This window comes from Camelus bactrianus, chromosome 13 (genome assembly GCF_048773025.1).
Source record: "Camelus bactrianus isolate YW-2024 breed Bactrian camel chromosome 13, ASM4877302v1, whole genome shotgun sequence".
Lineage (NCBI taxonomy): Eukaryota > Metazoa > Chordata > Mammalia > Artiodactyla > Camelidae > Camelus > Camelus bactrianus.
Genome location: NC_133551.1, coordinates 50,573,637 through 50,588,379, shown reverse-complemented (window position 1 = coordinate 50,588,379; position 14,743 = coordinate 50,573,637). Strand labels below are relative to the sequence as shown.

The 14,743-nt window shown below is 50.1% G+C and overlaps 1 protein-coding gene across 3 annotated transcripts in view; it reads right to left on the bottom strand.

The window, feature by feature from the left end:
• Positions 1–14,743, bottom strand: part of RIMS3 (regulating synaptic membrane exocytosis 3) — a 46,725-nt gene that overhangs the window by 17,748 nt on the left and 14,234 nt on the right. For 2 of the 3 annotated variants that reach the window (XM_074376730.1, XM_074376729.1), the window contains exon 2: positions 193–440. In XM_074376730.1, the coding sequence (XP_074232831.1) occupies positions 193–409 (217 nt within the window). In that variant the 5' untranslated portion in view covers positions 410–440. Of the gene's footprint in view, positions 1–192; positions 441–5,854; positions 6,034–14,743 lie in introns of all 3 variants that reach the window. The other variant, XM_074376728.1, reaches the window with a different exon arrangement.

The following is a 14,743-nucleotide window of genomic DNA, read 5'->3' as shown; positions in this document are numbered from 1 at the left end:
AGTACCTGCCTCGAAGAGTTACATGAGGATTCAGTGAGTTAGGACACAGACTGGACCCAGAATGGCACCTGGTATGCGGTAAGTGCAACATAAGTGTTGTGGGCGTGGGGGAGCATACCCACGAGGACAGTCCCTGGGTGCCCTGTCACTGCGAGGTGCCCCACCCCAGCCTGGGTGCCCCATGCTCCTCACCAGCTTGTGGGAGCTGAAGTGTGCTCTTGCTCCACTGGGTTAGGCCCACGATGGCCACCATCTTGGCCCCAAGGCTGCTGCGCCGCTTCTTGGCAGTGGTGGTCCCGGTCCCGTCCCCAGCCTGCTGGGATCCGCAGATTTCGCCACTGATGCTGGAGCTCCGCACCACGTTCCTGGAGGCCGCAGCCGAGTCTGGACCTGGCTCCCCGTTAAACATGGTCCACAGGGTGGCAGGGCTTCAGGCAACCCTGTGGGGGAGGGGAAGAGACAAAGGGGTCCTACATCAGACCCTAGGCCACTCTACCGCGGCCCCACCGCTTCCTAGCTGTGTGACTTTGGGGAAGGCGCTCAGCCTCTCTGAGGTGGTGAGGATTAAATGAACAAATCAATGCTGGGGGTGTGCAGAGAGTCTGGCTCAATGAACAGGACTGACTATTCTCATTAGCACATGGCTGCCGGACAAGTGACCTGGTTTAGCAGTGAAGATGGAGGCTGGGCAGCCATGTGACCCACTCTTGAATTCCAAAGGCCTCTCCACACTCACCGTGTGACTTCAAGACTGAACATCTTGGGGTTTCAGTGACCACCTCAGCAAAACGAGAAATAAAAGCACTTACCTCATGGGATTGTTGCAAGGATTAAGTTAGATAGTGCAGGTGGGAGTGCCTGGAACAGTGTAGGCACAGAGTAAATATTCAGTAAGTGTGACTGCTGTTTGCATAGCCAATAATGAGAACAGGGAGAACAAAACTGGCTCCAGCCTGAACAGACTGTGGAAGGGGTCTTCCTGCTTGAAGGGGGTGGGACAGAAAAGCGTAAAGAAGCAAGAAAAATCACCCTTAATTGCACTGCCAAGAGGCAGCCACTCTAGACATTTTAACCTATTTCCTCCCAGTCTCTTTTCTACACATTAAAAAAATAACTGAACTTGTACTGCAAATACAATTTTATATCCTGGTATTTTTGCTTTAATGCTATATTACAAGAATTTCCCAACGTCATTAACCCTTTGCAGAAATGTTTAAATGTACCATAATGTTCCATTGTATGGAGGCAGTATAATTGACTTAAATATTTCAATAGTTACCCCTCAGGTAAGTCCAACTTTCTCCTCTCTCTCTCCTGTCTTTTAAACAATGCTGCAATAAATATCTTTCTACACTGATTTTTATCTGCTTATTTCCTTAGGACTGACTCCTAGAAGTGGAGAGGCTGGGCTAGTGAGTGTGAATACTGCTGCTAGCCTTCTCCCCGGAGCCTGCTTCCTGACAGAGTGCTGGTTTTGTCCAAATACCACCTCATCCTTTGTTCTAGAGGCAGGTCCTGATTTGTTTAAACCAGTGAATGGCATTCACCTTGGTAAATCTTACTAGTCCAAGGTTAGGCATATGACTAAGTTGGCCCAATGTGACTTAAGGGGAAGATGTGGACTCCATGCTTACAAGAGCAGTGGGTGTCTCTCCCTCCATCTCTGTCTTCCCTTCCTCACCCCTCTCCCAACAAAGGGCCTAGTCTAGAATGAAACCAGTGCTGCTGAGGGCAGAACGGCACAGAAACACAAGGGAACTCAGGCCACCCTGCAGCCAGCCTTCTCTGGCCTTCCAGTTACATGAGACAATGTGTTTTCCATTGCTTAAGAAGTCTGAATCAGGGTTCTCTGTTACATCCAAAAGCATCCTACCTAATACCGAGGGCATAAACATTTTTCTGATTCTTGGAACATATTGCTAAGTTCCTTTCCAAAGTATACAAATTTACTCTCTAATGCTTCATTCAACAAATATTTAAAGGGAATACAGCTGATACTGTATAATAACTATAAATGGAGTATAACCTTTAAAAATTGTGAATTACCACACTGTAGATCTGTAACTTATATAATACTGTACATCAACTATATTTCAATAAAAAAGATTGAAAAACAAAAACAAAAGTCAGTTATCCCTAAATTGATCTATAGATTCAGTGCAATCCCAATCAATATTCTAACAGACTTTCTTACAGAAACTGGCAAGATTCTGTCCTAAAATAATCAAAGCAATTAAAAAACTTTATCCATTCATTTTTTAAAACTGAAGTATAAATGACCTACAACACTATGTTAGATCCAGGTATACAACACAGTGATTTGATAGTTCTGTACATTACAAAATGATCACAAGTGATCCCAAGTTTTAACTATTACTTATATTCATGCTAAGGGTCATCATTTTATTTAATAATATACATTGGAAAAATATTTTTTTTCTCTGAGTATAAAATTAAGAAAAAATTTAAAAAAAATGTAAGCCCCTAAAATTCCAAGGACTATGCTGAGTGCCAATGATACAGTAGTGAGCCAGGCTGACTTCATCCTGCCCTCCCAGAGCCTGCAGTCCACCAGGAGGAGAAACAGTGAAAAACTAATTATGCAATTAAATATTTAATGGCAGTTCCGACCAGTGCTAGAGAAGAGGACAGAGGGTGCTCGTGTGACAGGCTGGGACCTGGGACCCTTTGCTGCAGTGCTTGCCCTGGACAAATGTCTCCTGGAACAACAGAAAAAAAAGAAACTCTAAGGGACTAAAAATAACTACATGCATGCACAGTTGGGGCAAATTATGAACAAGATACAGAAAGACCAAAAATCCAACTGCCACTTTTGAGGTGTTGGGGAGCAAAAAGCAGGGCACTGTGCATGATCTCTGTACACAGCACCACCAAGGGGTGGGCAGACCACCTAAGCCATCCCTCGGACTCAACTCGTGGATCTGTCCCTACCTTCACCCCATTTAAGGGATGAGCTTGCCCCCAAGCAGGCAGTGAACAAGGGAACCTGTTACTTGTCTCCCTCCCTCAGGCTGCAGCAGGAGTCCCAATAAGCCTTGCCTGAATTCCTCATCTGGCTTCTTATCAATTTGTTTTGATTAAAGAGTCCAAGAAGCCAGGTTGGCAGCACCGGGTGCCACTCTAGGGGAACGGGACAGCAGGTGCCTATGGCTCTGTTTTTTGCAGAGGTGGGATCTCCTGCTGTTGGCCTCTACAACTTGGCTGGAAGCCCGAAGCCCAGGCAGAGCACCAGAAAGATCCGCTGTGGGCAGGCTCTGTGCCTGGCCCTTCCCAGCTCTGTCCTGGCCCCCAGCGTTTTCCCCAAGGCAACTCCTCATCCCAGGGCTCAGGACCCTGTCACCCTGAGGGAATCTGACTTTTCAGAAGGACACAGAAAGGGGAGGGGAAGTGGGAGTGGGAAGGGAAGGCACCACTCCAGCTGACCAGGAAGACAGTCCTCAGATAGCTGAGAATGGCTGCCTGGGCTCCCGGTCAGCATGGCTCCCGCCGGCCTGGCAAATGTGGGCTGACAGTGGAGATGAGTTAAAGCCACGTCTTGCCTTCTTTGCAGCTGTCTGGGCTGTTCTCACTGGCCCTGTGACGTGTGCAGAGTCTCAGATCATATTTCTCCATCCATCCCCCATCAACCTCGCAGCCAATGGAAAGTCCCTCCGGACCTGGGCCTATGATGACCTCTTTAGTTTCCAATTCTAGCGCCAGTTGGTATGTTTTGTGGGTATCTGCATGGTCTTCTGGTGAACGGTGGGAGAGGGCTTATCTGATACCTTGAACTGGCTATGGAGTAAGACTAACTTTCTCCTTAAAGTATTTCTGTTAGGTGTGTTGTTATCTCTGTGTCACAGATGAGAAAACCGAGTCTCGGAGAAGTCAAGGTCTCACCCATCCTACTCAGCTAAGAAGTGGCCAGGCCTGGACTCCTGTTTCCACAAAGAGACAGACACGCTCAGCCCCCACCCCTTCAACCCAGAGCTCACCCAAAGAGGGGGGCCCATCCCTCCCGCTCAGGCTTTGCCCTGGGTCTCTGAGCTCTTTGAGAAAACTGCAAGCAAAGTATCTAAGGTGAGTAAACCGCCTCTGGCCCAGGTTCCCACGGCTGGCGTGAGCACTGAGGGGCGGCAGAGATGCCACTCAGACCACAGCTGGAGAAACAAGTGCTTCCCTGGTGCCACCGACAGGAAGCTCAAGAACACTGCTCCCAGGGGGAAAGAAGGGAAGAGGGCAAGGGACAAGATTCCTGACCCGGCCAACCCCAGGGCTCATGTTTCCTCATGAATAATGGATGGAACTGACAAGCAGATGGACATCCAGGACTCTGTACCTTTCAGGGCCATGTTCTCATCTTTAACCACCTGGGGATCACCCAGGGGGCCTGGGAGGGGGTCTAGACAGGCAGGCCACCCCCACGGGGACAGGAGGAGTCAGACCCAAAGAACTGGACCCAGGGTCTTAGGGCCTGGTCCCAAGCCCTGGGAAGGGCAGCCTGGGAGAGTTCAGAATCAGGAGGTGGGGTTAGATTGTACACAGATTTTTCTGTGTGACTGTCTCTGAGCCTTGGTTCCTCATCTGTGTGTCAAGTGAAGGGGTCAGATGAGGGGACCTCTAAAGTCCTTCTGACTGGGAGAGCAGGGCACAAACACAGACTGCAGCAGCAGGCTCAGAACTAGGGCTCCAGTTGGCAGCCAGTCTAGCTCAAGAGGGGCAAGATGGAGAGCCAGCCAGAGCCGACCACCTGGCCCCTATAAGAAGGGATGTTCTACTCACAACAAGCCCCCACCTCGAGCCATCAGACCACAGGGGTGGGAAAGGGGCTGCAGGCAGAGATGGGAGCTGAACGGTGAGGGGCTGGCAGGACACAGAACACAGCACTTCACATACTGGTGGTTCTACAGGACTGCTAAATGAATTTCTACGAAAGTCACCTCAACAATTCCCTGCCTCTGAGCAGACTGTCCCTTTCCCAGCCCAGGTCATGGCTCCTGGCAGAAGAAAACCCTCCATGATCTCGCTGGGTCACAGGAACCTCATCCTGCAGCTCTCCCTGCTGACTCCTATCTATTTGCTACAGTAGCATCTATGGATGCAGCTTGGACAAGCCCTCCAAAGAGGAAGGCTGCTGGTTCCCACTCCTGCCAAGCTCCATGCCACTGGTACCTTCTGAGCTCCCCAAGGAAAGAGCCTAGTGTTTTCTTTCTGGCCCTCAGTGTTTGGCCTCTACTCTGGGATCTCAGTACCCTAAGGGCTCCCCAAACCCTCTCCTGGATCCTGACAACAGCAGGACTCTGGGCTCTGCCTGGCCACCCTGGGCCCTGTGGTCCCTTTGACCATGTATCTAACCAAGTAATGAGCCTTTTTTTGAGAGTCAATGAGACTAATCAAAAGCCCAAGATGAATCTAGCTACTCATCCCTTCAACAGAAATGACCAAGGAATGTCATAGGGTGACAGACTGTTAGGCTGGAAGGGACGGCAAATTATTAAGGTTCTTACCACCCCTTCCAATCCTCCATCCACAGCAGACATCACTAATCCATCTCATTCTCTCATTGGGGCCAGATTTTTTAACCTTAGAATCCCTCTTAACACAGAGCTGCAGCAGCAACTGATTAGAACCAGCTCATGAGGTAAAACTGATTTGCTTCCCTATTCCAACCTGAGCCTTTTATTTTGCAGAGGAGGAAATCAAGGCTCAGAATGGGAAAGAGACACACCCAGGGCCACATAGAAAGTTGCTGACAAAACCAGAGCTCCAACCCAAGACTCCTAACTCCCAGGTCCCACATCACCTGTCAGGTGCTTCCTACCCACCTCTCATCTGGAAGAAAATCCAAACTCACCAAACTGATGAATCTGAGCGTGGTGTTCCCATCACAGGGGGCTGTACCCCTCCCAACAGCACGCCCTTAGGGCATTTACACAAGCCTTCTGTTAACTTCTGCTGAAACACCAGTTTTCAAGAAGGAAGGAGGTGAAGACAATCAGGGTAGATCCCAGGAGGAAGTGATGTGATAAGAGTCTGGAAGGAAAGAGGGGAGCTTAGGGGAAGGGCTAGAGAAGACATTTGTCCTCCAGGGCTTCCAGTAGCTCATGGAGTAAAAAGACAGACTTTGGAGATAGTTGTGTGACCTTGGGCAAATCATTTAAACTCTCTGATGCTGTTTCCTCCTTTGTAAAACTGTCCAGACTCCTGGGCCCCCTAATCTGCCTTTAAGCACTTTAATGTCAAATTGCTGGTACTGAAGCCAAGGGACTCATCCAGGTCCAATTGCTAAGGAGCTTCAGACCCTATTTTTCCTTCCTCTGTCCTCCTCCTGACCAAGGGGGTTTATGTCCCTCCCCAAACACTGTGACACGACCAGCAGTCAGGATTGTGTGTGTGTGGAGGGGCTGTCAGGGGGTGGGTCCACCTTTCCAACTTCTGGGTCCACCCCCAGCGTGTAAACCTGAGAAGGTCATTCAGCATCTCTGAACCTCCATCTCTTCTTCTATGAAAGGAGTCTACATACCACCTGGACCCAACCCGGCTCTCCAGCCTGGACTGGGGATCAGATGAGATAACAAGCAGCAGGAAAACACAGTGATTAAAAGCACAGGCTTTGGAGGCAGACAGACTTAGTTCAAAACCTAGATCTGCCACTTACAAGCTGTATGACACAGGGCAATTTCCTTAACAAACGCCCTGAGCCTACAGCTGCTCATCCCTAAAGTGGAGATAATAATACCTGCTTTAGGATTCTTAGATGAAATATTGCAAAAATAAGGATTGGTACATGCTAAATGCTCAGCTGGGCAATTATATTATTACTATTCATAATGTGCCTTTGTAAACGGGAAAGGACTTCACATGTGTTAGTGCTTATTAGTCTAGATTGCACGCCAGGTGCAACCACTTCATGGGAAGGCCAAGAGGATCACCTCCCACTCCAGCCCCAAGTGCTTCCCCCCAGAGCCCAGGATCAGTGTGGGATCTGGGTCCCTGCACTTCTCAGTTGAGGTGGGAGCTGGCATGTGAGGCTGTGCGCTTCTTTGCCAGCATCTCAGCTCCTCGCCCCTCAGTGGATGTTGGATCTGGCATTTGAGACCCCTGCTCCAACCATCGTCCAGCACCAGAGCTGCCCACCACGTCGCCGGTGCCAATCTGTGCTCAGGTCAGAGGCCAGACTTAACCTTAGAATCCCTCTTAACACAGTGCTGCCTCAACAACTAATGAGAACTAGCTCATGAAGTAAGACGTATTTTTTACCTGCATCCACTGGGGAGGGGTCCCTTGTTTCTAGCCTTTCCTCTCCCTGCTCAGGGAGAAGCAGGTGGGTGACAGGGCCTGTGTGTGGTGCAGCTCCCTCTGGGCCTAGGGAGCACACTCAGCCTGAGTGGGGAGCACTTTGCCAGCTCTCCTGGTTGTGTGACTTTTGTCTCCCCCAAACCAGGCTCGCACACTCACTACACACAAGGAGAGACACGGGGTATCGAATTTCAAATGTGTGATCACACACCATGAAGATCCACACAAATGATACACAAAGACATGATCACATGTGTACACAGATATGCACAAACCCCCGAGACACTCACCCACACAAAAGCACACAGAAGCAGCCACACTGACAGTCACAGGGGTTCGCAGACTCACACCCACACACACTCACACACCCTGGCCCCTGTCCAGCTCAGAGAGATGGAAAGAGCCCCATCCCTTCAGTGGGCAGGAAGGCAGGAAATGTCTTACCCAGATCTGTGCAGTCCCTTGGCCAGGCACCCACACCAGCTCTGAGCAGGCACTTGAGTGAGCTTGCACACACACATTCATACACACTCTGGCCCCCAATCTCACCCTCCTGGCTTCCATCCCCACAGTTTGGACAAAGGATCTCATCATGAGGTTTGTAGTGAGGAGATGAGAAGGCTGGCAGGGAGCAGCTGCTGTTGCCATGGCTACTGAGCTGACCCACTTCTGCTCCACCCAGCCTGGCCCACCCAGCCCAGGCAAGGGGCACAGGCAGCTTTGGGTTGGGGGCAGGGGAGGGGCTCTCCCATCACATGGTAAAGGGGCAGCCCTCTGAGGGTGTGGTAAGGGATGGATTGAGCACCAAATAGGCTGCGTCCTGATACGAAGGCAATATCCAGACATCTCTTGAGGGGAGCAGGGTGCTGAGGACCCAGCCCCTACAAGACTCAGCCCCGGTCTCCCCCAGCATTGGGGCCTCTGGCCTCAGGGACACACAGAGGTCATGCAGTTGCCCCGGACACATTCTCATAGTCCTCACAGCAGCACAGGGGGTCAGGTGGCCAGGCCCAAGTTGAGTCCCCCAGACTCCAAGGACTCAGGACACCCAAGGTGAAGCAGACCTAGAGCTGGGACAGCCCAGTCTTCCTTTCAGAACAAGGTTCCTGAGGGCAAGTCTTGTCTTCCCTACTTGGACTAAGGGCTGCTGGGAGATGGCCAGGCCTTCCTTCCTTAGGTGGGTTGCCGTGTGTCTTCTCTCAGCCAGGGGGCTCCTGAGGACATGACCATGTGTCTTCCTGCAGAACTGGGTTCACAGAGGAACAACACAGCCTTCAGACAGCTCAGTCTTGTGAGGAGACGGCTCACAAAGCAGAATGAATCACTCCTGCGTGACAGCCTCCGGTAGCTCTCCACTCCCTTCAGGAGAAAGTAAAAGCCCCTCACGAGGCCCACGAGTGAAGTGACCCTGCCACCTCGTACTCCCACCCCTCCTCTGCACTCCGGCTGCACTTACATTCTTTTTGTTATTATTATTACTACTTTTTTATTTGAGGTACTGGGGATTGAACCCAGGACCTCCTGCATGCTAAGCACACGCTCTACCACTGAGCTATACCCTCCACCCTACACTTATATTCTTTCCCTCCTCAAAAGTGCCACTTTGTCCCCTGCCAGCCTGGAATGCTCTCCTCCAGCCCACCCTCACCCTCACACTCCGAGGACCCAGTATCTGTCTGTCGTGCCAACTTTGCTGGATAATCCCTACTTAGTGCTCAGTCCCACTCTGAATGTCATGTCCTAGGAGTCTTTCCAGACAAGGTAGTCCCCCTGGCATGCTCCTCCAGACCCAGTATTGTCCTTGCCTCTTATGGGTTGAACTGTGTCCTCCCCAACAAAGACACGTTAAAATCCTAACCCCTGGTACCTCAGAATATGACCTCATTTGGATGTGATGTGATTCATTAAGCTGAGGTCATACTGAAGTAGGGTGGGTCCCTAACCCAATATGACTGGTGTCTTTATATGAAGATGGCCGTGTGGAGACAGAGATAGAATGGAGAGGGAAGGGCATGTGACAATAAAGGCAGAGATTGAGGTGATACAAGTGAAGGAACCCCAAGGATTGCCTGCTGTCCCTGGAAGCCAGGAGAGAGCCAGGAAACATCCTCCCTCAGAAGGAACCAACTGACACCTACTGACACCTTGATTTCAGACTTCCAGCCTCCAGAATTGTGACAGAATAAACGTCTGTTGTTTTAGGCCACCTTGATTGTGATACTTTGTTACAGCTGTCCTGGGAAACAAATATACCCCCGGTCCTAACTCCTTCAGTCTCCCAAACCCCGCCCCCGGCTATGAGCTGCTTGAAAATAGGAACCATGCCATTTTCACCCTCAATCCCCAGTGCTTAGCACATAGTAGGGCTCTGTAAATATTTGTTGAATGAATGAACAGTGATCTAAAATAGTGATATAGCTGGGTAGTAGAATGGTGAATCATTTTTATTTTCTTCATGTGACATACTGTGTTTTCTAAAGTTACTACTTTAGAAACTATTAACGGTGTCATAAAGAAAAAGCTAAAATACGTATTTTTCTTTTCAAAACATACATTAAAATAAAATTTCCACCAATGTGTGTGTTGTGGACAGAGAACAGTTCTGTCCTACGCTTGATGACTGTCTTTTTATTGATTAATTGATAATTGATTCCTCCTTTTTATTGAGTAATTGATTAATTGATTCCTCCTCCTCCAATTGATTATTGATTTATTGATTAATTGATTCCTCCTGTCACTAGAGTGCTTCCCAGATTCAGATTTATAGAGCTTCAGCTCTGCCACCTTGTGGGGCATAGATTCCAGGTGGAAGCATCCAGGCAGAGTGCACATGCTTTCCAGCCATTTACATCAGCCACCCCCTCTCATAGCTTATGGAACCTGGCCAGATGTGGCAGCTGTCACCTGACAAAGGCTGCTAGGCTTGGCACTTGAGAACACCACTAGGAAACACCCTGGCTGAAGGCCACTTCCAAACAGAAGCAAGATGCTGCCCTCAATGAACACACCATCCAGTGCTTCTCAGACTTAAATGTGCACAGAAATATAACCTAGGGATCTCATTGAAATGCAGATTCTGACTCCACAGGGCACAGGAAGGTGGAGCCTGAGATTCTGCATTTCTAACAAGCTCCCAGGTGATATCCATGCAGCTGGTCTACAGACCACCCAAAGCACTGAAAGGAAAAGATAAAATACTCTGGCTGTTCTGCAGAAAGAGTGACCACTTCAGGATGGGGAGACCAGAGAAGGCATCATGGAGAAGTTCACTGCAGAGCACTTCAAAAGATGGGTGGGATTTGGAGAGACAGAGGTGGCAGGAAAGAGGTGGGAATTAGCTGGGAAGGTCCAGAGAAAGAATGGCATGTTGAGGGGCTGGTGAACAGAGCAATGCAGCTGGAGCAGGAGGCAGGTGCCATTGTGGAAGAGAGGGCTGGAAAGGTAGGCTTGGAATAGCCAATGAAGGGCTCTCAATGCAGGGCTAAGAAGCTTGGCTTTAATCCTGAAGGGAGTGAAATCTGACATGGCTTAGATGTAACATTTTACAGAGATCAATCAGACACAGTACAGAATCAGAAGAAAGCCTGACAGCAGGAAGAGCAGTCAGGAGGCAGGTAAGAAGGTCTGCACTGCTTCAGATAGTGCTGGTGGAGAGAGGAAAGCGGTGAGGGAGTCATGGGACGGCTTGAGGGGATTGCCTAGAATTAGTGATGGGACAAAGTTAGGGAAATGGAAAAAAAAACATAATCCAACATGATTTACAGGAAGGGTGGGAGCTGACGGATGCCATCAGCAGAGTCTGAGGTCCTAGAGGGAAAAACTGAGTTCCCGTTTTAGAAATGATAAGTCTGAGATAATATTGCAACTCCCATATGGAGGCGTTGGGCAGATTCCCTGGAGTTCAAGAGAGCAGTGTGGGTGGGCAGGATTTGGGTGTGTTCCCCATAATGAAGGAAAATGCCCAGATTAGGGTACAGAGTGAAGACAGGGTAAGAATAGGGGTAGGAGGAAAAGATAATCTGCTGAAGGAGGGAAAATCAGCAGGTAAAAGTAGAACTAAGAGAAAATGTCATGAATACACAGATGGCCAAACTGGAGGCCCTACCACCCCCTGACATCGAGACCAAGGAGAGGCCTGTGCAGCCAGAGATGCAGGAGGGCAAAGGAAGCCCAGGCCTGAACAAGAGTACAGCTTGAATGGAAAGCAAAATTTGGACTGGTGGAGAAGAGGGCTGGTTCCTCTGGGGAGGGTCTGGGTTGCAGCAGGATCCCAAGGGGCCCGGGGCTCCCAAATCCTTATTCCAACTCAGCCTAAGCACAGGAAGGACAATGTCCCCACCCACAAACACAGACACTGCACTTTCACACCCATGTGGCTACAGAACCCTCAGGGGCAGAGCAGAGAAGCGGAGAGAAGAGGTCTTTAGAGCAAAGCCTTATTGCTGGGAAGCGAATAATTTATCATCCAATTAAGACTCTTCTGAAAGTGAGCAGAGACACTAACAATCACATCAGGACCACAGCTGTAAATGAGGAGTGTCCCAGGCAAACCTAGCCCCATGGTTGCCCTAGCCCTGAGGGATACTGGATACCCCCCAAATACTCATTTGGCCCCTGTTCTCCTTTCCTACATGGGGTGGTGGAACTGACAGACAGGTGGTAGGGGCAAACTAGCTCATCCTCAGAGGCAGGGGCACCGCTGAGGGTGTCGGTGGATGGGGAAACCTCTGCCGCTCCCAGCCCCGCCCCAGCCTGAGCGCTGACGCCCCCGCCAAGAGACGCGGCAGCACCACGGACAGCGGCCGGCCGCCGCTCCCTGCCGGCCCTCCTCTGGCCAGGGCCGCCGCGAGGAGGATCAATATTTCATGGGGGAAGGGGCTCTGATTACCAGCCTCCGCACCAAGCCGGGCCGGAAGGCGCCGCCTGCCCGCGCCCGCCGCCCACTCTGGGGACCCTCCCGGGGAAGTCAGCGCACCCACGGCCCCAGCCCAGACAGACACTGCCCTCAATGCACTCGGCCTTCCCAGCACAACCCCCTGCCCAGCACCCTCTCCCCAGCACAAAGCCCCGAGTGCACGTCACACACCTGTACGCGGCCACTCAGACACACCACATTGCCGGACGCGCGCTCTATAAAGACGATGACGTACACAAAACAACAGACACACACCACACCCAGCATGCAGTCACCCAGATGCACAGCGCACACACACATACACACAGCACATGCCTCACAGACACACTTTACACTAGATACAGTCACCACAGACCCACCTGCACATCACACTCAAGACACACTAGACACCTTGCCACACACGCCCAAACTCACACTCCGTACAGAGCCTCCCCCACATAGACCCTCAGACATATCCCTCAGAGGTACATTCACCACGGACACACCAGCACACATCGTATGCACATGTACATACAAACTCTCACATACACACACACAATATGCCTTCGCAGAGACCCCTGGACATTCACCATGGATATGCAAGCACACACCCCACACTACTCAGGCTCTCCACCCTCCTGGAGCCCAGGCATGCCCTCCCACAGTGAACATGGAACTGGGGAAGGACAGGCAGGACTTCCCTCCTGCTCACCTGGCCCTGGTCTTGGGCCCTGTGGATAAATCCTCTGTGTCCTCTGAGGCCTCCTAAATCATTGCCCAATCCGCAGGGGCAGGCAGTCCATGGCACAAAAAGGTGGAAAAGGGGGGAGCAAGGAGTGCAGGACATTTGAGACCCCAAAGCTTCCTGGCTTCACTGTCCCTCAAGCTCTGGGGACAGCCTCACCCTCACTCACGGCTCCGGCAGCCTCAGCACTCCCTGGGATCCAAGCCCTTTGGGAGTCACTGAGGCCCGTGTTGTGCATGGAGACCTGGAGGACTGTGGAGTCTGCAGCTTCTGCTCCCCCCAGGAGTGCCCAAGTCCTGCCTCAGAGGCAAGGGGGCATCCTAGTTCCATCCAGATACCCCAACTCCAAGAGTCCCTTCTCAAGCAAGCTGGAAGGCAGTGGCCCACATTCTCCCATCTTCAGGACAACTATGGCAGAATTCTCTGAAAGAAACCCAAGCCAGGGCATGAGGTGAGGAGAGTGGAGCAGGCTGGCACAACAGGAAGAGATCTCCAACTTTTCCAGATAGGTGTAGGGGATTTGAAAAATCATTCAAGTCCACATCCCCGATGTCACCGTACAACTTCCCAGTTTTGCATTATCCACATAACATTGTGTGTCCCTCAACCATTTCTGCCAAATGTCCATACACCTGTCTTGTTCATTATTTTCTTGAAAGTGACACTTTTAACTTAAATGCATTTATTTTAAATAGAAATTTTGTGGTACTACCATAAACAGAAAGCAACACCATTTTTAATAAATAGAAAATGACAGGAAAATAAGTACAGTGAAAACAAAGCTATATTATTAAATTTTAGCTACACAGAGCTGCCAGTCAAGATCTCTTTGTTTAAAAGGGAGGGCAGCAAGTGTTGGAAAGTTGTTAAAGACACACTAGCACTGCACTGACACTTTATCCCTGGGACAACCTTGGACTCAACAGACTTGAAAGGGAACCAGCTTTCTATATGAGTCAATGCCATGTATTGGCAGGTCCACAAGCCACCAAAAGAAAGTCATCTCAGGCCTCACTGAAGGTACCCAGCCCACACTGGGAAGGAACCTCTAGGCTTGCCTGCCTCCTGCTGAGCTTGGTTGGCACAGTGGCCAGCTGGCACCCTGTTGTCATGATCCATTCTGTTAATAACAATCCTTAGAAATTGCTCAGTTCTCTCCTATTTAAAAATTGTCCTTATACCTACCATCTAATATGAGCCTCATGGTAGGAATTAGCATCCCCATTTCTGAATGAGAACATGAGGCTTTGAAATGTTAGGAGACTTGTCTAGAGTCACACAGCTACACAGCGTAGGTCCACGAGTAAAAGACTCCCACCCAGATGTCTTTTCTACTCTACCTGCATCCATCTATCCCACAGTTGAGAGCCCTTGCTCTGGGCTGGCCCTGTGCTGGGCAGTGGGGAGCAGAGGGAGGATGGTAACCTGGTATCTGCCCCTGAGGCCCTCACTATCCTGAAAGGTAAGCAGGCAAATAGCTGAGGTTAAGAGCTTTCCTTCTGGAGTCACACCGCTCCTGTCCTTAGCCTGTAAATGTCACTTCTCTGAACCTCAGTTTCCTTGTTTTTAAGATGGAGATAATAATAGTACCTATCTTATAGGGTATGAGGATTAAATAGTACATGTGCATAGTGTCTGGTACAGAGTAGGTGCTCAAAAAACCACTTACTAATAGGAAAATACAAAGAATATAATTAATGCAGGTAAAGAAGGGGGAAGGGGGCGGTAGACATGCATGGCTCTTCACTGAGGAAAGGAAACAAGTTGAGTCTTAGGAAGTGAATAAGATTTTGGCAGAAAGAACT